The following is a 26,606-nucleotide window of genomic DNA, read 5'->3' as shown; positions in this document are numbered from 1 at the left end:
GGCAGGAACTCTCCGCCCAGTTCGCCGCAACTACTATGACCCCTCCTCAGCCCCTGGGAAGGGCGTGGTGTGGGAGTGGGAGAACGACAATGGCTCCTGGACGCCCTACGACATGGAAGTGGGCATCACCATCCAGCACGCCTATGAGAAGCAGCACCCCTGGATCGACCTCACTTCCATTGGCTTTAGCTATGTCATTGACTTCAACACCATGGGCCAGATCAACCGTCAGACCCAGCGCCAACGCCGCGTCCGCCGGCGCCTCGACCTCATCTACCCCATGGTCACGGGGACCTTGCCTAAGGCTCAGTCCTGGCCAGTCAGCTCTGGGCCAGCCACCTCGCCCCCCATGTCCCCCTGCTCCTGTCCCCAGTGTGTCTTGGTGATGAGTGTTAAGGCAGCTGTGGTCAATGGCAGCACTGGGCCCCTACAGCCACCAGTGACCCGCAAGAACTTGCCCCCTCCTGGAGTGGTCAGGCTGCCCCCACCACCAGGCTCTGGGGCCAAGCCACTGGACAGCACAGGCACCATTCGAGGCCCGGTGAAGACCGCCCCATCACAGGTAATCCGGAGACAAGCCTCCAGCGTGCCCACTGGGACAACCGTGGGCTCTCCTGCCAGCCCCCCAGGACCCAACGGCAAGACCGGAAGGGTGGCCCTGGCCACCTTGAATCGTAGCAACCTGCAGCGACTGGCCATTGCCCAGTCTCGGGTGCTGATCGCCTCTGGGTAGGTGCTTCCACAGCTGCCTCAGAGCATTTACTCACAGCAGAGATAGGCTACAGCAGATCTTCTGGATCAGAAGAAGGAGGGGCTGCCAAGACTTAAGCTTCTCCTCATCTTGTGCTGACCCCTGGCTGCCGGTGAAGGCAGCATGGTGTGGTGGATGAGGGAGGGTTTGATGCTCAGCCTCTGATCTGGACTCTGGTTGAGACTGGCTCTTACTAGTCATATGATTTAGGACCAGATCCCTAACATCATGGAGTCCTAACTTTCTCATCTGTAAATGCTGGCAGTAATACTCCTGTTAGGGTGGCTGTGAGGCTTACAGAAGATTGTGGCCAGGCGTGGTGGCTCATACCTGTAATCCCAGCACTTTGGGAGGCTGAGGCTGGAGGATCGCTTGAGCCCAGGAGGTCAAGGCTGCAGTGAGCTGTGATCGTACCACTACACTCCAGTTTGGGTGACAGAATGAGACCCTGTATCAAAAAAAAAAAAAAAAAAAGAAAGAAAGAAAAAATAAGATTGTGCCTACTAAGCAATAATAGGCAACATTAATTGAACTCCCACTATATTATAGTTTGGGGTTTTATCATCTCATGTAATCCTTGCAACAACTCTATGAAGTAGGCAAGTAGGCATTACCCCATTTATGGGTGAAGACAGTAAATGTTCACTTGTTCAAGGGTACATAGCTAATCATTGGCAGAGAATGGGATTCAGACTTTAGGACATCTGACACTAGAGCCCATATTCTGACTCTGCTGTGCTCCTCTTCTACCAAGTACCTACACAATGCCCAGCGTTCAGTAGGTGCAAAATGAGAGTTTCTTTCCTGTAGTCTCTCTGGAAGCCAGAGAGGTGACTCCACATTGAAATACTGGCCTCTTTTTAGTGATGACTTGTGGGCCAGGCACTTCCCATACATTGTCTCAGTTATTTCTGTGACAACCTGTTGATGCTGTGGGTCCTGTTTGTATTGCTTTTTATGTTCTTGATTTTCCTGATCATAAAATTGAAGTGACCCAGGTTCATGTGGTGGCTGCAAGCTTTGCCTGCCAGCCCCTGGTGTCTTAGCATCTCACAGCCACCCAGTCTTCCCTTCCTGTCTCCAGAGACGCCTGGCTCTCCTTGTTGCCCCTGATCCCAGCTGATCAGGATGGTTTTTGATTGCATTCGGTGCTTAAGTCTGAAAGTCCAGGCTGCCCTAAGAAGGTTGTTTTGATACTCGGCTGGGTCCCTGCACACAGAGGTTTGGTACTGGGAGGAGGAATGAAGGAGGGTACACCATAGAGTGGGAGGAGTGCTGGATTGGAAATCCAGAGGCCCAGCCCCTACTGCTACCGCTGTCACTGAGGTAAGCCCCAGAATCTTTGCAAGATCCAGTGGCCTTACCTCCTCCATGGAGTTATCGTGAAAATCTCCACTAAGGGAGTTGGCCGTTGGCAGTGCGTTCTCTTACTCTGTGATCTAAGTGTTACGCACAGACATCCTGCTCAGAACTGATTTCCCAAGGAGAAACACAGAGCTCATGTATTATGCAGTAGGGGTTGGAACCCAGGTTTTGGTCTCCTGATCCACTGTTCTTTTGGCTAAAGCCCAGCTCCTCATTGTACGCAAAGGCAGTTTATAAAAGGCAAAATGCTGGCGAGATGCATGAGATTTTCATGACTTCCCCTGAGATGGCAGAAGTGTTTGGGAGCGGGGAATGGATGGCTAAACCTTGCTACTGCTTAATTTCTCCCCAGTTTCACACAGCACCATCCTGGGGGCCTGTGCTGGATAAGAACACGTCCTCCAGAAACTGGGACTGTCTGGGCTCGAACCCAAGTGCCTTGCTGTGTCACTTGGGGCAAGATTTGCATCCCCTGTCTTCAGTTTCCTCACCCGTAAGATGGGATAGTAATAGTAACTTCCTTTTACAGTTGTCATGAGGATCAAATGACATGCTAAGTGTACACACTTAGCACAGTACTTGACACATAATAAGAGTTCAGTCAGTATAGGCTGCTGTCATTGTGATTGCTGTTATTATTGTTAACAGGTATCCATGTAGTTGAAGTCAAAGCTAAGTAGAGTCTGACATCCCACCTTGTCTCTGGTGCCCTTGACAAATGCCAAGTGACTTCATGCCATCACTGAGGGAGAGGCACCCAGGTGGCTTTGAATCTTGATGAGGGAGTGGGGTCAGCAGCTTTATCTATCTTCTTTATTTCCTCTGCCCGCTAATAGAATTGGGGCTAGAGAATGGGTGGAGGTCTGGGCAGCACAGTTTCAAATGGGCTAGGGAAACAAGTTGTTTTTTTTTTCTCTACTCTGTTTTCCTGACGAGGGAGGGCCCCGCTTACTCCTCTCGATCTTCCAGCCCTTTGCTTTTCACCTCTTACCACCTCTCTCACCCGCACTCCCATCTTCTCCTCCAGCCTTTCTTGGCCATTTAATTAGCGTGTTTATTCCCTTTGTCTGGCATTGCCATCAACCTTCTGTCGCTGCAGGGCCCCTTTCCCCCTCCTCTCTCTGCCCATGACCTCTTCCAGCAACTTTCCCACGGAAAAAGGAAGACCAGGGAGGGCGGGAGGAGTGGGATGAAGAGAAAGGTTTGGGGGCAGGAACAAAAGATCCTGTGAATTATTCAGAGACAGAAGCAGGGGGTTTCTAAAGGGAAGCAAGAAAGGGGCTGTGCAGTGGAGGCAAGCGCCACCCCTCTAGCCCCCTCCTCTAGAGCTGAGGATTCTCTGTCTCCAGCTAGGCCTCAGTTGCCGTAGAGACAAGATCCTTGTCCCGCTGGAGGATTCCTGGGCTGGTGCATAACTCCGAGAAAAACACTGCTTCTCGTTGTGGTGCCTGCAGCGATATCCTCCCTCCCTCAAAACTCCTTTCTCTGCCACCTTGCCAGCTCTCTTCTCTTGTCTTAGTTTTATGTTTTAGCGACAGAAACAAAACCTTGGACCCTGCATATCGGGGAACAGCCCAACTGAATGGGGGCAGAGAGTGTCTTCTGATTGGCCAAGAAGGGGTTAGCACAGACAGTTTTGGCTGATGGAGTTGCCTGAAGGATGTGAGGTGCATGCCTGCCATTGGGTTGCTGTTTTCTAGGAGAACTCAGGCTTTTGTAGCTGGGGCCCCAACTGGGTGTGACCAGATGGGACTTGATGGGCTGTTCTCCAAGGTTTAACCAGTAATAGTGGGGGAGGTGAGATCAGGTGTTGTCAACTCAACCATCTCCAGTACTACCCAGCACTCAGCTTTCTGCTGGATACCCATGACCTCAAGAATCAGAATCAGAAAATTGGAACATTAGAGCAGAAAAGGTCTTTCTTCAGCCCAATGCCCCTTTTATACTTGGGAGGTAAAAGCATAAACAAGCACCCAAACTTGCATAGGGCTCAGCTGTTTACACAGTTATTTGACCTAGTTCCTAAATCCTCACAGGGCCCCCGTGGGGCAGACATTTAGGATGCCCTTGTTCCCAGCTGTGGTAACTCAGAGATGGTCAACAAAACGCAGAGAGGCTGTGTGGTTCTCCCAAAGGCAAAGCAGGCCGTTGCTGAGCAGGGCTAAAACAGACTCCCTGACGCCAGTGCAGAGCTCCTTCCATTACACCGTTCTGGATTTCACAAGCAAATATCCCCCCTTCTCCCCAGGCCCCTCCTTCCCAGAGCCCAGTGACAAGCCCACCTACCATGTCATTCCTCTCCTGAAGTGGCAGGGACATGTATCTCTCCCACCTATTGAACCCACAGTCTTCTTGTGTGTCCCAGGTGCGCATGCGGGCCCTTCCCTCCCTCTCTCCAGACCTTGCCCCTGAGTTCTTGAGCTGCCTGAGACGTGTGGTGTTCCGGGGATTGGATTATTTCCTGGTTCGCCAGATTGGGTGTGGAAACCTGCCAGTCCAGTTTATGGGAACAAAGGTGGCTTTTGTCACCCAGATCACAGCTACTTATCAGCTGGAGTGGGGGGTTTGGAGATGGCGAGGGAGAAGGCAGGTGCACGACTGAGCCCTGAGTGCTGCCCCCTGCTGGGGAGCTGGGAGCAGGACACAGGAAGCCAGGTCTTTTCCCAAAACCTCTCCGGAAAGAGCTGGGGAAGGAGAATCTGCCGTAAGTGGGGGACTCAGGGCTTGGGTGGCCACCTTGTTCTCAGATATTGAGGTGGGAAGTTGTCAACCAGTTTCCCTGGCATCTTCTAACCCAAGACCCTCACAGTTTTACAGATGAGGAAATTGAAGCTCAGAAAAGCTAACTACCTTAGCGAGAAACTCCCGTCAGGGATGGGACTTGAACCTGATTTTCCTGACTCCCCATCCACCATACCATGCCTGGCCCTGGGGAGCAGGTCACAGAGTCCAGAAGCAAGTCCGGTCTTCTTTTCTTGGCCCAGTTGCCCTTGTTTTGTATTCAGCTTTCTCTTCCATCCTCCCATCCTGGTTTGATTTATCCTGGGGACAGTTTCAGAAGAAAAGTGGCTTTGGGTGGCCTGGTGAGACACAAACATTCCCATCCCCACATCTGTTCTTTCACATCCATCTCCCAGCATTGGTGCACATGTCGTCATCCCTGGGAAGGGACAGAGCCCCGGGCAGGCTCACAGTAGCTTAGAGCTGGGGAAGCACCTCCCTTACAGACATGAGGGGAAGAGACAGACCCCATTGCTTGGCATGGAGGTCCCGTTGCAGCTTTCCCCATTCCTAATGGTGGGTTTATTCATTACGCTCTCTGAGTTTCTGATCTATGTTTGCAGTGTGGGATGTTACAAGGATTACATAAACACAAGAGCGTGGCATAGTAAATGGGCTCTGGTGCCAGATTTTCTGGCTTAGCTGTGTGATCTTACCAAGTTTCCTTAACCTCTCTGTGCCTCAATGTAGTTGTCTCTAAAATGGTGTTAATAAGTGCATGTCTTGCATAGGATGTTGGAAGGATTAGACAGGTTTGTATGCTGTGAGCAGTTGGAGCCAGTCTTCGGAGGAGGTGAGCTCTGTGAATGTTGGCAACTATAACATGTGAGTGAAGAAGGGCCATGAGCTGTGTGTTCACTCCTGACCCCCAGCATTGGGAATAGCCAACAGCACAAAGTAGGGCTCAATAGATACTTTTTGGATGGATAAATCAATACACAGATATTCTTTTTTCCCTCCTCTTGCTTTCCCAGCACCATCCTGCCCCCACAGCAGAGCTGCTGGCTTCACAGGCTGTCTGCCTCCTGGAGTCGTCTGTGACCGGGTCCATTAGCCTCTCCAAGCCCAGCTGCAGGAGTGTGGGTGGCAGAAAGGATGGCGCAAGACCCAGCCCCATGTGTCCCATATTTTCCGAGTCAGCGCTGTGGGGGGTCGTGCCTTTCCCAGGCAGCTGCGCCATCTCCTCTCCAGCCTGGCTGGAGTTGCTGGGGAAAAGGATAGAAAGGGGAGGAGGCTTTGCCTCGTATTTATATATGTCTCAGGGAAAAGGAGACTTGAGAGCTGTTCTAGCAGTGGTTCCAAATGTTTTGCTGGGGATTACTACATCTGCATCCTCTCAGGAGCTTTGGGAAATGCAACTTCTTGTGCTCCACAGGTGGATATTCTGGTCTACACCTGGGACTCTGTCCTTCTAAAAGCGTCTTAGGTGACTCTTGTGTGTACCCTGGTTTGAACTTGCTTCTTTGTGTTTTCATTCCTTCAACAAATATCAGTTGAATGCCTGCTAGTGTCTGGCTCTGAACAAAACAGACAAAGATATTTTGCCCTTGTAGAGCCTGGATTCTAGAAGGAGGCATAATAAGCAATAATTTCCTTTAAAGGATGCTAAGTAGAGCAGGAGTCCTGGCGTGGGATGCAGGGGTGGGTAGCAGTATTCAATACGATGGTCTCAGGAACCTCACCTGGTAGGTAGGATTTAAGCCAGGACTGAAGGAGTTGTAGGAGGAAACTAAGCAGTTGTCTGGTGGAAGGGCATTTTGGGTACAGGGAACAGCATATGCAAAGGCTCTGAGGCAGGAATGCACCTGGCTCCTCGACAGCTGAGTGACATGAGAAGAAGCAAGATGAATAAGAGAAGCTGGGTGGCAGTGTTGGCAGATCGTGCCGGGCTCTGTAGGCCTTGCTAGGACTTCCGCTTTGACTCTGAGTGAACTGAGGAACAGAGGTCTGAGGTTCTGAGTGGTGGAGTGACACAGCCTGACTTAGGTTTTGAAGATGCCACTTCCTGCTGTCTGCTGTATTATGCACTTACTGCATTTTATTAGAATTAAATACTAGTCCATTTTGTTCCACATGTCAAAATGACATTGTATCTGCTCTTTCCTTTCACAGGGTCCCCACAGTCCCAGTGAAGAACCTAAATGGGTCCAGCCCTGTCAACCCTGCCTTGGCAGGTAAGAGAAACCCCAGGGTGCTCTGGGTTAAGGTAGAGAAATCAGAGTGATGAAATAGGTCATGAGCATTTGTGGGAAAAAAGGAGAGAATCTGGATATTAATGAAAGAAATGGTGATTTTAGGAATTGCATGGGAAGGGTATGAAGAGTTTGGAGAAGAACTTATTACTGAAAGGAAAGCATGCAATTGAAGATAAGTGAGTGAATAAATAAGTTTCTGGGGAAAGTGCAGGGTAGAGAATCCAGGAATTATGAGAACTTTCTCCTGGAAAGGAAGAGAGTAGGTTAATGGGGAAAGAGGAATTTGGGGAATGTTGAGAGCTAAGTCTCCAGTCCTTCCTCACCCATGCCCTGCCCCTTCCAGGAATCACTGGGATCCTCATGAGTGCAGCGGGGCTGCCTGTGTGTCTCACCAGGCCACCAAAGCTGGTCCTACACCCACCCCCCGTCAGCAAGAGTGAAATAAAATCCATCCCAGGGGTTTCCAACACAAGCCGCAAGACCACCAAAAAACAAGCCAAGAAAGGTACCAGCCTCTTGTCTTATGGGGTACTGAGAGTCAAAGACTTGGCTCTCAGCCCTGACTCTGCCTCCACCTCCAAGGGTCATAGCCACAGCTTCACCCTCTGTGCCTCAATCTCTGCATCTGCTGAGTGGGCCTAACCAGTAAACGTTGATAATTATACCAAAGCTGATTGTGTATGGATCATATAGAAACACCTTGAGAAATAAAAATATGTAGTGCAAAAGTGTAGAAACATAAAAATATAAGGTGTGGTACAAAGAAAATATGTTAGAAGAGAAAGATGACTTTGGCATTGGAACCAAAATAGACTGGAGTCAAATCGTACCTTTGTTTCTTGCAAGTTGTGTGACCACATGGAGCCCCTATTTTCTCATCTTTATAATGAAGTAAAAATAGTCACAACTGGTATAACTGGTATCCAGCAGGTATATCCTGGAATGCATCAATGACAGGATATAGTCACTGTCCTGTGTCCCCCTAGAATGTACAGATGCTCAGAAATCCTCCTTTAGGAACCCCCTCCTACCTGCACACAATCCGGCAAGTAAGGGGTCAATATCTGTACCTTCCTAGCATTGCAGGACCCCAGCTTAGCTCTGTGGCTGGTCTTTCTGGTCACTGGCATTAGTTGTTCAATTTGACCATCTCCCTAAGCCCAAACCTTGCAAACTTGTGAAGTTTAAATTGGATCATATGTGTGTGGCACTTAGCCCAGGGCCTGGCAAGAAATAGGCTCTTAATTACTAGAGCTTAATTCTTACAAGAGAAGCAGGGCAGCCAGAGGAAAGGGCCTGCATCGAAGCTTTTGGCTGTTGCATGATCCACTTCCTCAAACCCTTGTCCCACTTTTCCAGTCTATCAAGATTTCCCTGCTTAAATGAGCTCAGTTGCCTTGCTCATAGTCTTATAGGAAATAACAGCATTTTACACTTTCCCACTCTTCCTGTTATTATTCATAGTGCACATCGGGCCCTTATCTGGCAGAGAGCTAAAGGGCATTACATCCATTTGCTCATTCAATTGTCTAAGCAGCCCTTTGAGGTAGGTGCTATTGCTCATCCCCATTTCCTAGGTGAGAAAACAGAAGCTTAGAGAAATTAAGGGAGTGGCCCAAGGTGGCACTGATCATTTTTCAGGCTGTATCATCCCATCCTCTACCTTCAGGTTGGGCTACCTTTTAAGAGTCCAGTCCCCCCAAAAAATCCCTAAATCATTGCAGCCCATCAGGATGCTTCCCAGAGGATCACCCTTCCCCTGCTGCAGGGCTGTGCTTGCTGGTGGTGACAGTGTCATCCACAGCCAGGAAAGATTGTTCTGGAGTTGTGGGTCGTAACTTCCTTGTTTCCCATAAAAATAATCTCACGTTGACACCACATTATAAATTGAGACTATACTTAGCAAATTGTAAAATGAAGGTGGTAAGTGCCTAACGTCTATTTAACGTGTAACCGTTTACAAAGTGCTGTTATCAAATCATTTGATTACAAGGAAGAGAAACCCACCCAAACCTTCTCAATTAAAAAAGTGGGTTTGTTGAAAACAGGCAGAGAGATGTCAGAAAAGGGACTGCAAGAAGTAAAGCTTTCTCTTCAAACCATCTTACTTGCTTTTGCACAATCCATACTCTCTTCCATGTTCTCAACTTCAATTGCAGAAGGAATTCCTCCCCTTTTTGCTTTTAACTGGCCTAATAACTTCCCCCTCTGTCATGCCTAGCATGGCAAGGCTGTTTGATCTCTTACCTCTGCCTTGGTGACCCACTGAACCTCCTGTCTCTGCAGGTAAAACCCCAGAGGAAGTGCTAAAAAAATATCTGCAGAAAGTCCGGCACCCACCAGATGAGGTGAGTTCAGAGTTAGGAGAACGGGATTCACCTCTCCATCACCCACACGCATTTCCTCTGCCGTTGTCGGTTTCTACGGGATATGGCAGAGGCTTCATTCCAAGCTCTGATGGGTACAGAACTGGTCAGAGCTGACACTGAGGGTTCAAGGGCCATGGTCCAGAGCTGCAGCTGCACCTCAGTCTCTCCCAACTCCCCCTTCAACCTAGTGCTGGTTGATTTTAAGCTACCTTAACATGATTTTAAGCTACCTTAACATGATTTTAAGCTACCTTAACTCAATTTCAGAAAAGCAGTATGGTAAGCCACAAGAACTCACCTTAAAATGGGTTTGATACAGAACAGTGGTTCTCAAACAGAGACAATTTGGCCCCTGAGGGAACATTTGGCCATGTCTGGAGACATTTTTGGTTGTCATTATTCTCAGGAGAGGAGATGTCACCAGCACCTTGTGAGTAGAGCAGAGGCCAGGGATGGTGCTAACCACCCTACAATGCCCAGGACAGTCCTCACAGCAAATAATCGTCCTCCCCAAAATGTAAATAGTTCTGAGGTTGAGAAACCCTGTTGGACATTTATTTAAATAGCAGTCCCTCTGGAACAGTTAAAACACAATTCCTTTACATTCCTTTACAGGTTCACCTCAAGTAAAGCTCGTCAGTGGGCTTGTCGACAGCATTTGTTTCCTCCATAAGCCGTTGGAGGACAAAACAGAAGGACAGTGCATTGTCATGGCCCTCATGATTATGATAATTTAGATAATGAGTCCAAGTTAATCAGTACCAGGAATTATTTCAGGACGTTGTTGTGTAAAATAAGATAAAACGATGTTTAGATTCTAGAAAGCACATACACCCTGATTTGTGGACGTTTTAGAAGAGAAGTGGTAAGAGCTCATCTGACCTCTGAGATCATGTGGAAATCTCCCAGGCTGGGTGAGAGCTGATGGCCTCTCTGCTGTGTCTCCTCCCTCCCCAGGACTGCACCATCTGTATGGAACGCCTCACGGCCCCCTCAGGCTACAAGGGCCCGCAGCCTACAGTAAAACCTGACCTGGTAGGGAAGCTGTCCAGATGCGGCCACATCTACCACATCTACTGCTTGGTCGCCATGTACAACAATGGAAACAAGGTCAGTGCCAGCCTATGGGGCTCCTGCCACCCTTCACAATGGGCTGTGGAGTAGCAAGATGGTGAAGGCCCTATAGGGCCCTTGCTCAAGTGATCTGGGAAGTCTTAGAGACTTCCCAGAGACTTCCCTAGGCAAGAGTGAGGATCTTGGCTGTTCTCAGCAGGATCAGTTCTTTACTAAATTACAGCGCTGGTAAGACCCGTCTTCACCTTCCCTTTTGGGCTGTGCTATCTAACTCTCCATCTTCAGTGTCAGATCTAAGAGGGGGGTAGGTTTTTGTCCATGAGGGTTCTGAGGGGAGTGGCCCATTGTCATGGCCTATTGCTAGGTGAAGTGTGTTCCCAACAGTGAGAGAAAAGGAAGTTCTTATCACAGCTCTAGACCCTTGGTGAGTATTCATTCATACCATTGTAAATAGGTTTCCCAATCACCCTTTCTTCTCCAGGGATAGTGATTTTCAGCTACAATTTTCTTTGGACAGTTTCAAAATACCCTTGATTGGCCCTTCAAAGGTACTAAAGACTGTTGCCAAAGTACACCTGGTAATCCCTGCCCGAGAATCCCACTGTTGGAAGAGGGGAAGGCTGTTTTGGATGCTTATTTTGACTATTATCTGACAATGCAATGGTATCTCCTCATTAGAGCTGGTTCTTTGGAGTCTGGAAGGCTCCATAGGTGATGATTCTCTCCTTACAAGGTCTGAGCATTTCCTAAGTCATTGCCTCATGTTCTTTCCTATGCCCGAGATAACTTTTACTCCCCATCTCCATGAGTTTAAATACTACCTCTTTCTTCATGCCAAGCTTGGATTACATGAGAGTCTGAGATATCCCTGATAGCTCCCAACCTCTCACTAAGCAAGAAGTTTGTCTGGGTTTCAGGGTCTGTTCTATACGTCTGTTACTGTGGGAAAGAAGTAGAGGCAAGAGAGGTGGGAGACCTGAACTTGAATCCTGGCTTATTAGCTGAATGACCTTGGGCAAGGTTTTCCAATCTCTTTGAGATTTCATTTTCCATCTGGAAGATGGAGATTAAAACTATACCTACTTTATGGGGTGTTATGCTATTATTATTCAAATTGATATCACCTTTGTATTAAAGGCTGTAATTTTTTCCTTCATCTTCATGTAGCCTATTTGATTGAAGTTCTCAAAGCACTTTCTTGGTGTCTGAGAGACATGCTTCTAGTGGTGGGTGGTCGGTCATTGATGGGGGATGCAAATCTGGATCACTTGCTCACTTTCCCAACCCTGGGCTAAAAGGTTTCATTGGGATCTTGCATTTCAAGAGGTTATTTTGGGCTTAAAGGGGTTCCTTAGCACATTTGTTCCCTATTTGATGTCTATATTCAAGAAGAATATGGTAACTCTACTTTTATTTCCGTGGGGCTTTCAAAAATGTTTCTCAAGAGTCTATGCTTTATTCTCTTTTGCACTAATACTTTGAAGCTTGTGTTTTTCTTTGATCAAACACATGAGAGAAAAGGGCCCAGGAAGAAGGGAGTTATTCACCCTAGGTCATGAAGCAAGTCAAGGCCAGAGCAGAGAGTGGGAGCCTGGTTTCAGAGAATAGTAACCCTGAATACGAGCTATTGCTTTAAGTGAGTAGACTGGAGAAGTCCCTAAATAGCTCAGCAGAGGATCCCTGTCTTCCTGAGGAGATGGGGATGTCCTGGCAAGCTTTCATTCCCAGCTGCACAGCAGCACATTTTACACACATCGCTCCCAGCCCATGCGCCTTCCTTCTCTTCGCCCCTCCTTTTTGCGAGCCTGGGAATAGGATTTGGTGTCCAGGCCCTCCTCCAGGCAGCACCTCACCAGGCCCTGCAGTGAGACCATACATCCCTGCATCCAGAACTGCCTCTTCCCACTAATGGAGCCACTGAGTTGCAATGCAAAGCTGGGGGTTTAAACAGACCCCACCCCCTGACAAGCAGTAAGTCCTTTAATCTTGCTGTGCCTCGATTTTCCTCTCTATAAAAAGGGACTAATAATTTCTTCCAGGCCAGTGTCAGAAGCTGAGGCCTAAATGAAACAAGAAATGTTAAACTCTGTTTATAGTATGATTTAAAGCACTATAATTACTGGCCTCATTCTCTCTTCTGGGTGTTTGTGCAGACCTTACACTCTATCCTTCTAAGCAAATTCATAGCTATTCTTCAAGGACTGTTTTCTTAAAGTTATCCTCACTTACTCCAGCTCTTAGTGGCCAGTTTCTCTTTTCATAGCAGTAGTTTCCAAACCTGTATGAGCATCAGTCTTTCCACAGAAATTGCAAAAATGCTGATAACATTTAGATACACCACATGCTAAAAGCTTCCTATAGATTATCTCATTTAATTCTCTCAACAACCCAGTGAGGCAGATATTTTTTATCCTTCTCCTATAAGGGAAACTGAGACTCAGAGAAGTTAATTAATTTGTCCAAGGTCACACAGCAGGCAGATGGCAGAGCTAAGAATTACGTCTAGGCAGCCTGATTTTCGCATTCACAGCCTGAACCACTACGCTTTGCAGCTTCCCAGTTCTTTCTCAGTGGACCTGATGTGGGGCCCACGCATCTGTATGATTAACAAGCTGTGTGGGTGATTCTGATGCTCAGAAACTGGGCAGTTGCTGCTCTCCAGGTCTTGCTGTCTGTTCCACCCATTTGGCACTGAGTAGCTGAATAATGACTCCCTGTGTCTGCTCCTGCCCTAGTGAGCTGGTCCCCTCCTCAGGGACAGGGGCTTCTCTTACGTATCCCTCAGCGTGGAGCATGGGACCAGTTGTGGAATTTACCTCCTATTACTTTGAAGACAGCAGAAATGGCCTACGTGACTGAGCTGGGGGTGACAAACTAAGATCTATCACTCATTAGGGCACACTTTGTCCCCCTGGCCCTTTATCTCTGGTACCTTTTGGGACTGGGTGGGGAAGTTATTGTCAAAACTGTTTCCCAATCTGGCTCTTCTGGCCTTGGCCCCTCAGGATGGGAGTTTGCAGTGTCCAACCTGCAAGACCATTTATGGGGTGAAGACAGGCACCCAACCTCCGGGGAAGATGGAGTACCACCTCATCCCCCACTCCTTGCCTGGCCACCCAGACTGCAAAACCATCCGGATTATCTACAGCATCCCCCCTGGCATTCAGGTGAGCCTTTCTCTCAGGTGAGCCTTTCCCTCAGCCCTTGGTTTTTATTGTTCTACATGTTTGTAGGTAAAATGTTACATATGAAGAGTCTCCTTCCCACACTTGTCCTCCATCTACCCAGCCTCGCCCACATCCCCTGACTTCATCGCTATTGTTCTGACTTTCCTACGTATCCTTCCAGGATTCTTTGTGCACATGCAACAGAGAACTGCATCCACCCCTCCCTTTTTTTTCACAAACAGTGCCATTTAGGCACATTGTTTGGCATCCTGCATTTTTCAGTTAACTATATAGTCTGTAGATCGTTCACATCCGTATAGAGAGAGCTTCCTCATTCTTGTGTCTGTGTAATCATCCATTGTATAAATGTACCACTATTTGCATTCAGCAGTCTCCATTTGATGGGCATATGGATTGTTGCCAGTCTTTGGCTACAACAAATAATGCTGGAATGAATAACCTTGTACACATGTGAATATATCTGTAGAATAATTTTCCAGAAGTGGAGTTTCTTTGTCAAACGGTATTTGCACTTGTCATTTGATAGCTATACTTGGCTTTGATTTTGGTGGGCATTACTTTCCTCTTTTGATTCTTTGAAAGACAGTCCTGAAGAACAAATTTGAACACTATTCCTGCCAGTAAATCCAAATGTGGCACCTTCCTTTACACAATGAAGCTTTTTCTGAGTGTTCTGGGGCATTGACTGTATGCATTTCTTTAGCAAATATTAATTCCTCTTTTCCTCCCCCTAGTTTTCTTCTTCCATTTTGTCTTTTATTTAACAAACATGTGAGTGTGGACTATGGTCCAGACATGTTCTAGACATTGGAGAAGAAATGAGCAAAGTAGATGAAATCCTTGCTCTTTGAATCCCCTATTCTAATGGGGCCAGGAAGGCCATAAAGGAAACAAATGAATAAACAAGGCACTTCCAGATAGCGATCATCGATGTGGAGGAAATAAAACAGGAAGTTGTGATAGCCTGCAGAAGAAGTGAATAAATCGTGGTTCTTCCTGGAGGGGCTTACCAGCCAGTCAGGGGAAGATAAATGTACATTACTAACAAAACCTCTGAGATGCAATGTAGACAAAGTGAGAACACAGGCCTTCAAAGTCCGACGGACTGGGTTCTACTTCCCGGCTGAGTCTTTATTAGCTGGTGCCTTTAGCCCAGGGGTTCCCAACCCTCAGGCCACAGAAGAGGCTGCATAGCAGGAGGTGAGTGGTGGGTGAGCCAGTAATACCACATGTGCTCTGCCTTCTCCAGATAAGCGGCAGCCTTAGGTTCTCATAGGAGCACAAACTCTATTGTGAACTGTGCATGTGAGGGATCTAGGTTGCTCACTCCTTATGAGAATCTAATGCCTGATGATCTGTCACTGTCTCCCATCACCCCCAGATGGGACCACCTAGTTGCAGGGAAACAAGTTCAGGGCTCTCACTGATTCTTCATTATGGTGAGTTGTATAATTACTTTATTATATATTACAATGTAATAACAATAGAAAGAAAGTGCGCAATAAATGCAATGCTCTTACATCATCCCAAAACCATCCCCCACCACCCCGGTCCATGGAAAGGTTGTCTTCCACAAAACCAGTCCCTGGTGCCAAAATGGTTGGGGACCGCTGTTTTAGACAACAGGCTCTTGACCTTTTGGAGCCTGATTTCTTCACCTGCACAGCCAGGAGCCCAACTGGCAGAGGTTTGGTGAGAATGGGAGATAACGTTTGTCTATGCGTATTGAAGGATGAGCACAGTGCCAAGATGCTCCACACCTGCTTGTCAACATTATTTTAGGTCCTCCTTGTCATGGTAAAGAGGAGGGCTTATGTTTCTCTGTCTGGGAGGGTCAGAGGAGACTTTCTAGTGCAGGGAATTCTCTAGTTGAGTCTAGAAAGACATGAAGAAATGGAGGAGAATGTTTTTAGTGGGAGGAGGTAAGAGGGTTGTAGAGGAAAAATTTGAGTATCAAAGGACAAGAAGGAAGGGTTTAATTTGGGGCTCAAGACTTGCAAGGAAGTACAGGGAGGAAGCATGAAGGAGGTGCAGGGAAAAGACTAGGCCATGAGCGAGGTTGCATCCAGATCATAGAAGGCGTTGAATACCAGGGCGGGGGTCATGGATTTTACTCAACAGCTCTTGGGTGTGCAGTTAGGAGTATGGACCACTGTGTGATTGCAATTATGCTCTAGGAAGGCTAGTCAGGCAAAAGAGTCGGGGATGGCCAGAGGGAAAAAGGCCAATTAAAAGACCACTGGCACAGTCCAGGCCCTAGGAATGGGGCTCGAAGAAGGGAAGGCCAGGAAGAGAGAGATATGGTTGGATATGGGGTCAGGTGAGACTTCTCGAGTGTCTCAGAGGCAGTGAGTCAAGGTGATACAGACACGAATGAAAAAAACAGGACTTGGGAGAAACAGCCAATGATCTGGTGAGCAGTAGAACAGACTGAAGCTTGCAAAGACAAACGTGGGGCTACCATTTCCTCCAGGATTAAAGAGCAGAGAACCCACACTAGGGGATAGAGGTGGCACATGCTGCCTTGATGGGTGCCGTGGTGGTTCCTCCTGAAAAACCTAAGCTCGTATCAAGAGAAATGCAGCTCTCCACTGTTAGGATCTACATTCATCCCTCAGTGTAAGTAGCAGGACACTCAGTGTCATGTCACTCAAGTTTCCAGGCACCACACAGGCATGCGCCTCTGTGAGGAGTCGAGACCTTCAAGCTCTGCATTCACTGCAGAGAACCACTCCCTTGGGGAGAAACTCTGGGTTGGGCTGAGGCAGAGTCGTGACTGCTGCACTTAGCAACGAGCTGGGAGGGCACAGCCGTGTTGGGTCAGTGCCAGGCAGGCATCTGAGTTGGCCACACAAGCAACAGTCCCAGGCAGATCAGGAGCAGTCAGAGCTGTGGTTAGAATTGGCCTTTCAGTCAGGCAACTTGATTTAGAAACAGCCGGGGCCATGGGAAGGTTGTAAATTTGTAGTGATTTCCTATGAATGTAAAATTCATAAATGCTGCATTCTGCATCTCCAAGAAGGCGTTGTTGCTTCTTTCAGCTCACGGTGACCTCTCCCTTCTCTGAGACCCCATTGCATTTACTGCATCAAACCATAGGTGATCTTGAATCAGGTTAACCATTTAAGAAAATGGAAAACCACAGAATTTCTTATCATTTTGGAACCGTGGTCCATAATAAGGGAGAAAGAAAAATCTGGGGTTTTTTCTTCCGTTTTTTCATTCATTTGTTCTTCCACACTCATTCATTTATTCAGACAGGATATATTTGCTGATCATGTACATGACAGCATGGAAGTATCAGTTTTATACTGGTTGAATCTAGAAGGGATTTTTAAAGAGGATTCCATCCCTGAGGGGGTCAAGGATGCTCAGAAATCATAGACAAACCTTTGTATGGGGAGGGAGAGATTTGGTCATTGTTACCGGGAGAAAATTGGCCGCTTTTCATGAGCTTCTCAAGGGGGCCTGTGGACCCATTCTGGGCACTGATTAGGAAACCTGTTCTCACTCAATTGTTCTTCAGTTTTTTTTCTCACTCAGTGGCCTGAGACTGCCTACTTAAGAGGGTATTGGGTGGCAATAGCTGAAATGCTGTTAGAAGATTTTTAGTCCTGACTATCCCAATTCGTATTGTTAAAGAAGAAAACAAACAAAAACCCATAAGGACAAAGGAGAAAATCCACAAGAATCATTCAGAAAATTCTTTTGGCATGCCTCGTAGCTTGGAGGCACTTTCTTTATTCTGAGTAGTTAAAAATCCAGAGTGTGCCTCAGGAAATCTGGGCTTCAGTTTTAGCAAAGCCGCTAATGTTACAGAAGCCACTTATCTTCTCTGCACTGCAGATTTCTTCTTTTGTAAGACAATAGATGATGAAGATGATGGACAATGATGTTAAACATTTACTGAGCTCTTACTACTCATCAGGCACCGCTCACTTAACATTTATAACAGCCCCATAAGGGAAGGACTCTGCATCATTCCTGTTAGAGAGATGGGGAACAAAAGCCCCAAGGAAGGGTTCCAGCTAACACAGTGGGAGGTAGCAGCTCTGCATCCAAACCCAGGTCTAAGGACACAGAAACATGTGTTAAATGACCACTCACAGTGCTTTCCGGGTCTGTTCTCTCTTGAGGCGCTGTGGGAATTATTATTATCATTATTATTGAAATTAGTCACAGCCTAACCCGCCTCTTATCAGAAATATTTTGAAAAATGCCATTTGCTTGCTTGCTTTCTGCTTTCAGGGACCAGAACACCCGAATCCTGGGAAGAGTTTCAGCGCCCGAGGCTTCCCACGACATTGTTACCTTCCGGACAGCGAGAAAGGGAGAAAAGTAAGACCGGAGGTTTCCACACAGAACTAGGTTTTAGAATAGATCGGGCAGTTTACTCCTATATCAAGGCCTAAAGTTTTACTTCTTACAATGCACAGACCAAAGAGAACTGTGTCTCTTTTAACTCTAGATGCACACAGTAGCAAGGTCAAGTTTGAGTCAACCATAGGTGGGGTGGCTACGATTCGAATTTTTTTTCTTTTTTGCAGGTGGGTGGGAGTGGGACATTTAGTTTGTGTTATTAGCCTGTTCTCACGCTGCTAATAAAGACATAAATGAAACTGGGTGATTTATGAAGGAAAGAGGAAAGAGGTTTAATTGACTCAAAGTTCCACGTGGCAGGGAAGTCCTCACAATTGTAGCAGAAGATGAAAGGCAACTCTTACATGGTGGCAGTCAAGAGAGAATGAGGGCCAAGTGAAAGGGGAAACCCCTTATGAAACCATCAGATCTTGTGACACTTACTCACTACCACGAGAACAGTATGGCGAAAACCGCCCCCATGATTCAATTATCTCTCACTGAGTCCCTCCCACAGCGTGTGGGAATTATGGGAGCTACAATTCAAGATGAGGTTTGGGTGGGGTCACAGTCAGACCGTATCAGTTTGTTTCCTCTCTAGGGTATTACTGGCAATAATTTATCTATTTTAAGATCCTGTGTCGAGAGTCCTGCTGCTTAAAAGCTGGTCCTGGAACCAGCACCAGTGGCACCATAGGAGCTTGATAGAAATGCAGAACCAGAAGCCACTTCATCTTAACGAGATGCGTAGCTGATCTGACAACACCTTGAAGCTTGAGAAACACTGGTCTGGGATAGGGATCTTAACATGTAGATTATTTTCTTTTTATGTACTTTCATATCATTTGAATTTTTCCCAAAAGGGCAGAGAAAACAATCATTGGATTTCTGGATTCCTAGTGATTCATGATTAGGCGTCAGTGGTTCTATGAACTCTAAAATTCGAATAAAAAAATGTATGTTTGTATTTCTATGGATGAGGCCAGAAAATCGTTGGATTTTCAAAATCTTTCCTGATTTCAAAAGGAGTAGGAACCATTGATCTACAGGGAGTACTGGGGGGAATATTGGACAAGATGTATTTTAGTGAGCTTTCTCTCCAAATTTCCGCAGCTTACTTCAACAAGTGTTTATTTGTCATGCACTTTGCATGTCAGCGGCTATGGCTATGTTGTTGCTGTGGGTCAGTGTCTTAGTCTGTTCTGGCTGCTGTAACATAGTGCCACACACGGGGTGGCTTATAAACAATAGACACTTATGTCTCACAATTCTGGAGCCTGAGAAGTCCAAGATCAAGGCGCTGGTGGATTTAGTGTCTGGCTAGGACTTCTTCATATGAACCCATCCTGGTTCGTAAATGGTGCCTTCTCACTGTGTCCCCACATGGTAGAAGGGGGCAAGGGGTTTCTCTGGGGCTTCTTTTATAAGGGCACTAATGTCATCCATTTAGGGTTCTGCTGTCATTACCTAATCACTTCTCCAAGGACCCACCTTCTAATACTGTCACCTTGAGGGTGAGGATTTCGACATGGCAATTTGGTGAGGACACATATTCAGACCATAGCAGCAACTTCAGTCGGCTCCATGTGTCTTCCTGTTCTGGAGCCCAGGTGGAAGGAGCAGCCCTTCTGTGGCCCATGCCCTTCCCATGGAGGGGACAGAGGACAGAGAACCCAAGTGGAAGTGTGTAATCCCATTTAGAGCTCCTGGATGCTTGTTACTTCCACTCACCCTTCACAGGCCCCAACAAGTTCTGGGCAAGCCAGATAAGGGGTGGGACGGTGACCTTTCTACAGGGAGGCCCTTTGGGTTTCCTGTCAAAGGGTATGGATATGGTCTCCCCCTACAGGTGGGAAGCAGGTATTTTGGAAGAAATAGAAAATCAACCACACAGAGAAGACGTGCGAGTGCAGTGTCCCCAGATTAGGAGTGAGGACCATCCCTGATACTGTTTACCTTGAAGAGCCAGATTTCTGTGCTTGAGCCCTGGAGCTACATCCCAACTCTTGGCGAAATGTCTCTACTCTAAAGTCCTGCAGTTAAAACTAGAATCCTGTTGCCAAGAGCTGCTTTTCTTCCAGGCCTCCCTCTTTATGTTAATAACATACTCAGAGTGCCTGGTACCCAGATGGGCACATGAACCTGTTCTTATCCACCTGTTCTTATCCACCGCATCCATTTAGCTCATTCCTCCCTGCACTCACTGCCTTCCAAACCACTAGACTCCTCTTCTAACCCTGCCACTGCCAACATAGATAAGACTTCTTCATCTTTTACCTGCTGCCAGGTTAGTTATCTCAAACAGTTTCTAGAATCAAGCTTTTTGTGTGTAAAAGAAATAAAACAAAGAAACAACAAAGTGCAGTCTTCTCAGCTTGACATATAAGACCTACTACAGTGTGAGTTAAACCTTCTCCTCACACCAATTTCTCATCCTTTTCCTTCACATCTGCTGTTCCAGGAACCTAACATTGGACTTCATTGTAGATTGAGGTATAATTAGAGGATGGGCTTTGGAGCCAGACCAGCCTGGGTTCAAGTCCCATTTCGGCCATTTACTAGCTGTGGGAACTGGTTGGCTTCATGTCCTGAAGTCTCAGTTTCCTAATCTGTAAAACAGTGGTGATAATTTCCATCTGTATGGACAGGATGTTGGAAAAATTAAATGAAAATATCATTTGTAAAATGCACAGCACAGTGACAGCGATTGTAATTTATCCATGCCTTAGGTTTATATTTGTTTACTAGGTCTGCACATCCTTCTCTACTAATATACCCCAAATCCTTCCCTTCCTTTACTACTCAGCTCAGAAGCAACCTCCTCCATGAATTCTAGACTGATTCCCATCTGAGAGTCAACAGAGTGGTGATTCAGACCATGGGCTATGGAGTCAGGCAGTCCTGAAATCAATCCCTTAACCACTGCCCCCAGCCACTTACTAGCTATAAGACCAAGGCAAGTCTTTCACCTTTTGAGCCTCTGTTTCCTTGAGAGGGATAATGAGAGTCCAGTTTTCTGTCATTTAATGGCGTGGATATCATTATTATTAGACAGCTTCATCATCATACAAACATCATAGCGTGTACTCACACAAAACTAGATGGAATAGCCTATTACACAGCTAGGCAATATGGTATAGCCTATTGCTCCTAGGCTACAGACCTGTACACCATGTTATTTTATTGAATACTATAGGTAGTTGTATAATGGTAAGTATTTGTGAATCTAAACATTGAAGACTTATAGTAAAAATACAGTATAAAAGATAAAAGTGCTATATCTGTATAGGGCACTTACCATGAATGGGACTTGCAGGACTGGAAGTAGTTTTGGCTGAATCCGTGAGTGAATATGAAGACCTAGGACACTGCCGTACACTACTAAAGACTTTATAAACACTGTACACTTAAATGACACTAAATTTATATACAACTACTTTTCTTTCTTCAATAATAAACTAACTTTAGCTTATTGTGACTTCTCCATTTAAAAACCTTTTACTTTTTTTAACTTTTGACTTGTTTGTAACAACACAGCTTAAAACACAAACACGTTGTACAGCTGTAGAAAAATATTTAATCCTTATTCTATAAGCTTTTTTATTTTTAAAACTTTTTTTTTTTTTTTACTTTTGAAACTTTTTGTTTAAAATGAACACATGAACATAAGCATTAGCCTTGAGCTACTCAGGGCAGAATCAGCAGCATCACTGTCTTCCACCTCCATATCTTATCCTGCTGGAAGGCCTTGGGGACGGTGACAGGAATGGAACTGTCATCTCTTATGATAACAATGCCTTCTTCTGGAATACCTCCTGAAGAAACTGCCTGAGGCCGTTTTACAGTTAGCTTTTCTTTTTGTAAATAAGTAGGAGTGCACTCTACGATAATGATTAAAAGTACAGTATAGTAAGTACTAGGGCAGTAGGAATTCCTCAGCTCTATTGTAATCTTGTGAGATCACCATTGCATATGTGTTCAGTCATTGACCAAAATGTCACTATGTGTGGCACATGGCCATACCTATATCATCGGATTATATGTAACAATTACATGTCCCAATGTCCAGCACTTAGAAAGTAAACACTCAGGAAGTAGCAGCTCATATTTCTAATGTCTGCTTTTATTACTAATACTATTATGGTTTCCTCTCCTCCAGCCCATACCATGTTTACAGTAGTTCAGTTTTGAACCCAAGACATTTTCATTGGATGCTTTTCCTTCATGCTGGACACTACTCTGACGAAGGCCTGGAACAGGGCATTAGGCATTGGTCTTGTTCAACAAACATTTTTTAAATTTAACTGATTTAGAACATTCTGCAAGCCCCAAAACTTTCTTTGAGCCTCAGTTTTCTCACCTCAAGAAAGTCAAAGTGCTCCAAGATGTCACTAGAGAAATATCACGCAACTTCAGCTTTGGGTAAATTAATACTACATTGAGGTAGTGGTGGTGGTAATGAAGGGCAGAGCTTCAGAAGTTCTCAGATCATAAGCGCCTTCAACTCCTAGATCCTATCTTTCAAAATGCAGCTGTTATGTTGGCAGATAACATTTATCAGTTAGCACGCTGTAGGCACTGGTGCGAAAATACTTTTCATGTAGTGTCCAGTAAGATGTTCACAACATTTAGAGGCAGATTGTACCATTGCCATTTCATAAATAAGAAAATTAATGTTCAAAGGGGTGCTATAACTTCTCCAAGGTCACACAGTTATTCAGTGACAGAGCCGGGACTCAGCCTGTAGCTCCCAAACTCCAAGTCCAAATCTCTTTCTTTCCCCTGGGCGCTTAGGGTATCATGATGCAGGAAGGGATGAGGCCCTTGGGAAGATTCTCTACCATCCAAGGGATAGTCTTTGACTGCCAATTAATGTCTGCTTTTCATAACCCACTTTTGTCCCTCTAGGTTCTGAAGCTGCTGCTCGTGGCCTGGGATCGCCGCCTCATTTTTGCCATTGGCACCTCCAGCACCACGGGGGAGTCAGATACTGTCATCTGGAATGAGGTCCACCACAAGACAGAGTTTGGCTCTAATCTCACTGGCCATGGCTACCCAGATGCCAATTACCTGGATAATGTGCTGGCTGAACTGGCTGCCCAGGGCATCTCTGAGGACAGCACTGCCCAGGAGAAGGACTGAGGCCAGAAAAGCTTTGAGGTGGGAGGGGCCGTGGGGACTGCAGGACAGGAAGTGAGGAGAGTGAGTCAATGTAGAAGAAGTTGGTGTCCTGCCCTCCCAACTTTCTATCCTCCCCTCCTGCCCTGTGTCCACCCCTCATCCCTCCCAACCACAGCGGGAGCCAGACTGAATATAGCGACATCATTCATAAACCTTATCCAACACAAAGGGAGAGGGGATGAGGGCCACCCTGGGTCTGTTCCCATGGAGTTTTTGGTGCTGGGTAGGCAAGAATCCCCTCCCTACCCCACCTCCCAAGTAGGGGCATGGTCAACACACCTGGGGTATGGGCAGTGCCTGGGCACTCCATACCCTGGCTTTGGGAAGCCGGGGTTTCTGGCCTCAGCCGGCTTCTTGCTACTTCCACTCTGCTTTGAGAGTGGAATTTCTGCTATTCTCCCTCTGCTGCAGCCAGGGAGCTCTCACTGTGCAAGGTTGGGGGGACAAAGGGGTGAACCACTAAACTGCTGTGACATCAGAAACGGATGCCTTGGTGTAGAGCGAGGAAGCACTCCTTCCCAAGAGGGTCAGAGAAGGAAAAGCCTCTGGGAGCACATTCCGCTCTCATCACAGTCCTTGGCTTCTCTGGGCCCTCCTCTCCTCCTCACAGCTCTGACCTGTCCAAAGAGGCATCTGGTTCTCTCATGTGGATGGGTGGACTCTGGGGTTCCTCTTTGGGGTGGCATCCCGTGATGCTGTTTCTAGCCCCTCTCTGATCAAACCAGAGCCTGCATCCCACTGAGCATCTGAACTGTCCTCAGGGAGAGGAGCCCACAGCCTTCTTCCCAACTCATTCTAGACCAGCTCAAAGATTCCATGAGTTTCATCAAGTCACTGTGAGTGGAGCCCATGCCGGGCTCTGTGCCCTCTGTGTCTGTGCATGCGTGTGTGTGTGGGGTGGGGGAGGGGGCGTGTGTGCATCGCTGGGCCAGCTTGATGGGAAGGCCCGTCATGTCCCTGCACTCTGTTTTGCAAGATGCCAAACCCCAGTTCTGATGGGGCTCCAACAGCCAGGCTGTGGTCCTTTGATGTTTCTCACCTGTTGCCAACCTATCCCACAGAGAACTGAAACCCCAGTGGAGACAGAACTGTGCCTGGGGAGATGCAATGAGGTGAGGGTTGGACTCATCCTTTTATATTTCTTTTCGAGATTGGAGCAGAGCTCATCTCCATCCAGTCTTGTTTCTATGAAGGCTTCAATCTGTTTCCATGCAAATTTGCTCATCAGAGCCCAGAGCTGCTGGGTCCCTCATCTCCTTCATCTATTATAGATTGACTTAGAGCAGGGAGAGAACCTCTTTAGCTCCTTCCTAATGGGGTTGGGACCACGGTATGGTCTGGTCCAATCTGCATCTTGGTTGTGTCCCAAGACCCTGTCTCCTCCCCAACATTCTTATTGCCTTTGGCTCCCAGTAAGGAATGAATTGGGGGCCAGGGAGGAGAAAAGGGGGGATCAAGAAGGGAAACCGAATTCCCCCTTTGAAAGTGGGTTCTTTGAACTATGTGTTTGGGGGAAGTTCCTCTGGATACTAATTTGTATTTATATACCTCATGTTTTGGGGGTTTGACGTATATATATATGCATATATATTTCATAATATTTGGAAGGTTTTTGATGCTAGAAAAATGGAAACAAGAAAACCTTCAAAAATGGTACTTCGATGGGAACCGGAGGCCAGGCTTTCATAAAAGCCAGCCCCATAGCTGCTTGCTGTTAGGCCTCCAGCCATTTTGACGTGGGTGTGGATAGTCGATTCACTTGCCTGTCACCCAGATCTGTGGATGTGCTGGTGCTGAGCCTTTGCTCTCTTTCCAAATGGCTACAAGGGATGTTGATCAGCTCCACCAGAGGGAGCTCTGATGGGAGGAATTGTTCTGCCATCCTTGTCCCCGTGTCTCCTGTCAGCAGGCAGCCATTATATCTCACCAGCAGACCAGGAGACTGGTCCCGAGCTTACTGCACCACAGGGCAATTTCCTGCCAGAGTCAGGAAGGAAACCCCTGAACTAAATGGAAGAGACATCCCTGCGGTGTTTAATGTCACACCCATGCCCTTTGTCAAGTTACCATGTGCCAGAGATTACTTGGAGAGCCTCATGCCATCTCTGCCTTCAGCACACTGGTCAAGTATCTGCTGAACTTCTTGGCTGCAAGGGTGCAGCAATAGGCTGAGGGTTCTTGGGAAGAAAGACACGATGAGGCAGTAGGAGGTGGGGAAGAAAAGAAGACAGACTTTCACAATGGAATTAGGCAGTGGGGAGAGATCAGTTTCCCCACGTCAGGGAGAACAAGGTATAGGTGGGGAAGGGGTGGCCAGGAGGAGAAGGAAGAGGACTCAAGATGGAAAGGGAGCCGCTGTGCATGTGGCAATACCACTTGGAGAGGTCGTCTTCACACCTTCAAGCCTTTTCCCCTGGGCTTTTGATTATGTCTGTGCCCAATTTCTTGTCCTCTCTGCAGATGCCCAGTAGGGGCTACCTCATTCTCATGCTGTTCTTGTGTGGCTTTCTGGGCAGTAGGGATCTTGAATTTCCTTTCTAACACTGTGCCAGGCAAGGCAGGGAGCATTCCTCTGCCCTTTCTCTTGTGTCAACCTGGTAAGGTGCAGTCTAGATTTCAGCGAGAACCCTGCCAGCCGAGCCCTGTGCATCCACTACCTTAACACAAAGTGTTTTCCCACCAGAAGCCCTGCTGTGCTCTCCTGGCCCAAGTAGGGGATTCCATGCCTTCCCTTTCATGCTCTTAGCGCCAGCAGCCTAGTTTCTCCCTTCCAGAGTCTCCTGGGATGACAAATTGGATTGGAGACAAACCTCATCGGATGCTCATCCCCTAAAAGGTTAAGTGTGTATTTGTGGCTGCGTGTGCCTTTGTGTTTTCATTCTCTTTCCATTTTTGTAAAATTAGGTCGTCTCTGTGGTTTTATACTTGGTCAAAAGTACTCATCTTGGTATTGCACTGTTGTATGCATGAGAAAACTGGGGGAAGGCTCATGTGGTACAAGAAAGGACGCCTGACCCATTTCCTTCTCTGTGGTCCCCGGCATTAGATTGGGGGTTCTGGGAGAGGCAGGTGAATGTCCTAAGTGAATTGTTCTGTTTGTAACTGGAGTGTTTTTGAAGTCTTTGGTGTTGCTCTGTGAGAGGACATCGCCACCTGGTGCTCATGAAGTGTCTGTGCAGAACAATAAATGGCAAATGAACAACCACAAAATTGTTGCTGTTGTTGGCCTTCTGCTTTTTGTAGATTAGTGCACCTATCTGTGAGGGATTTGGGTTACCTCCCTGAGTCTGTAAGCAACCACAAGCCCTTCCACTTGATGGGGGAAGCCCCTCCCCCACCACTT

The 26,606-nt window shown here is 46.9% G+C and overlaps 1 protein-coding gene across 1 annotated transcript; it reads left to right on the top strand.

Moving 5' to 3' along the window:
- DTX4 (deltex 4, E3 ubiquitin ligase) lies at positions 1-26,473 on the top strand. Its single transcript, XM_011968415.1, has 8 exons — positions 1-729; positions 7,010-7,071; positions 7,436-7,597; positions 9,379-9,440; positions 10,419-10,571; positions 13,541-13,702; positions 17,972-18,061; positions 22,991-26,473. The coding sequence occupies exons 1-8, from the start codon at positions 113-115 to the stop codon at positions 23,222-23,224; spliced, it is 1,542 nt and encodes a 513-aa protein (XP_011823805.1). The 5' UTR covers positions 1-112; the 3' UTR covers positions 23,225-26,473.
- Positions 26,474-26,606: the final 133 nt, after the last annotated feature.

This window comes from Mandrillus leucophaeus, unplaced genomic scaffold (assembly GCF_000951045.1).
Source record: "Mandrillus leucophaeus isolate KB7577 unplaced genomic scaffold, Mleu.le_1.0 Scaffold842, whole genome shotgun sequence".
In the NCBI taxonomy this organism is placed as follows: domain Eukaryota; kingdom Metazoa; phylum Chordata; class Mammalia; order Primates; family Cercopithecidae; genus Mandrillus; species Mandrillus leucophaeus.
This window is presented reverse-complemented; position numbering and strand designations above follow the sequence as displayed.

Excerpts from the sequence above, each read along its gene's own strand:
- DTX4 (XM_011968415.1), top strand. The coding sequence starts at position 113 with ATGGAAGTGGGCATCACCATCCAGCACGCCTATGAGAAGCAGCACCCC. Across the intron at positions 9,441-10,418 it reads TCCGGCACCCACCAGATGAG|GACTGCACCATCTGTATGGA; the intron begins GTGAGTTCAGAG and ends CTCCCTCCCCAG. Across the intron at positions 10,572-13,540 it reads TGTACAACAATGGAAACAAG|GATGGGAGTTTGCAGTGTCC; the intron begins GTCAGTGCCAGC and ends TTGGCCCCTCAG.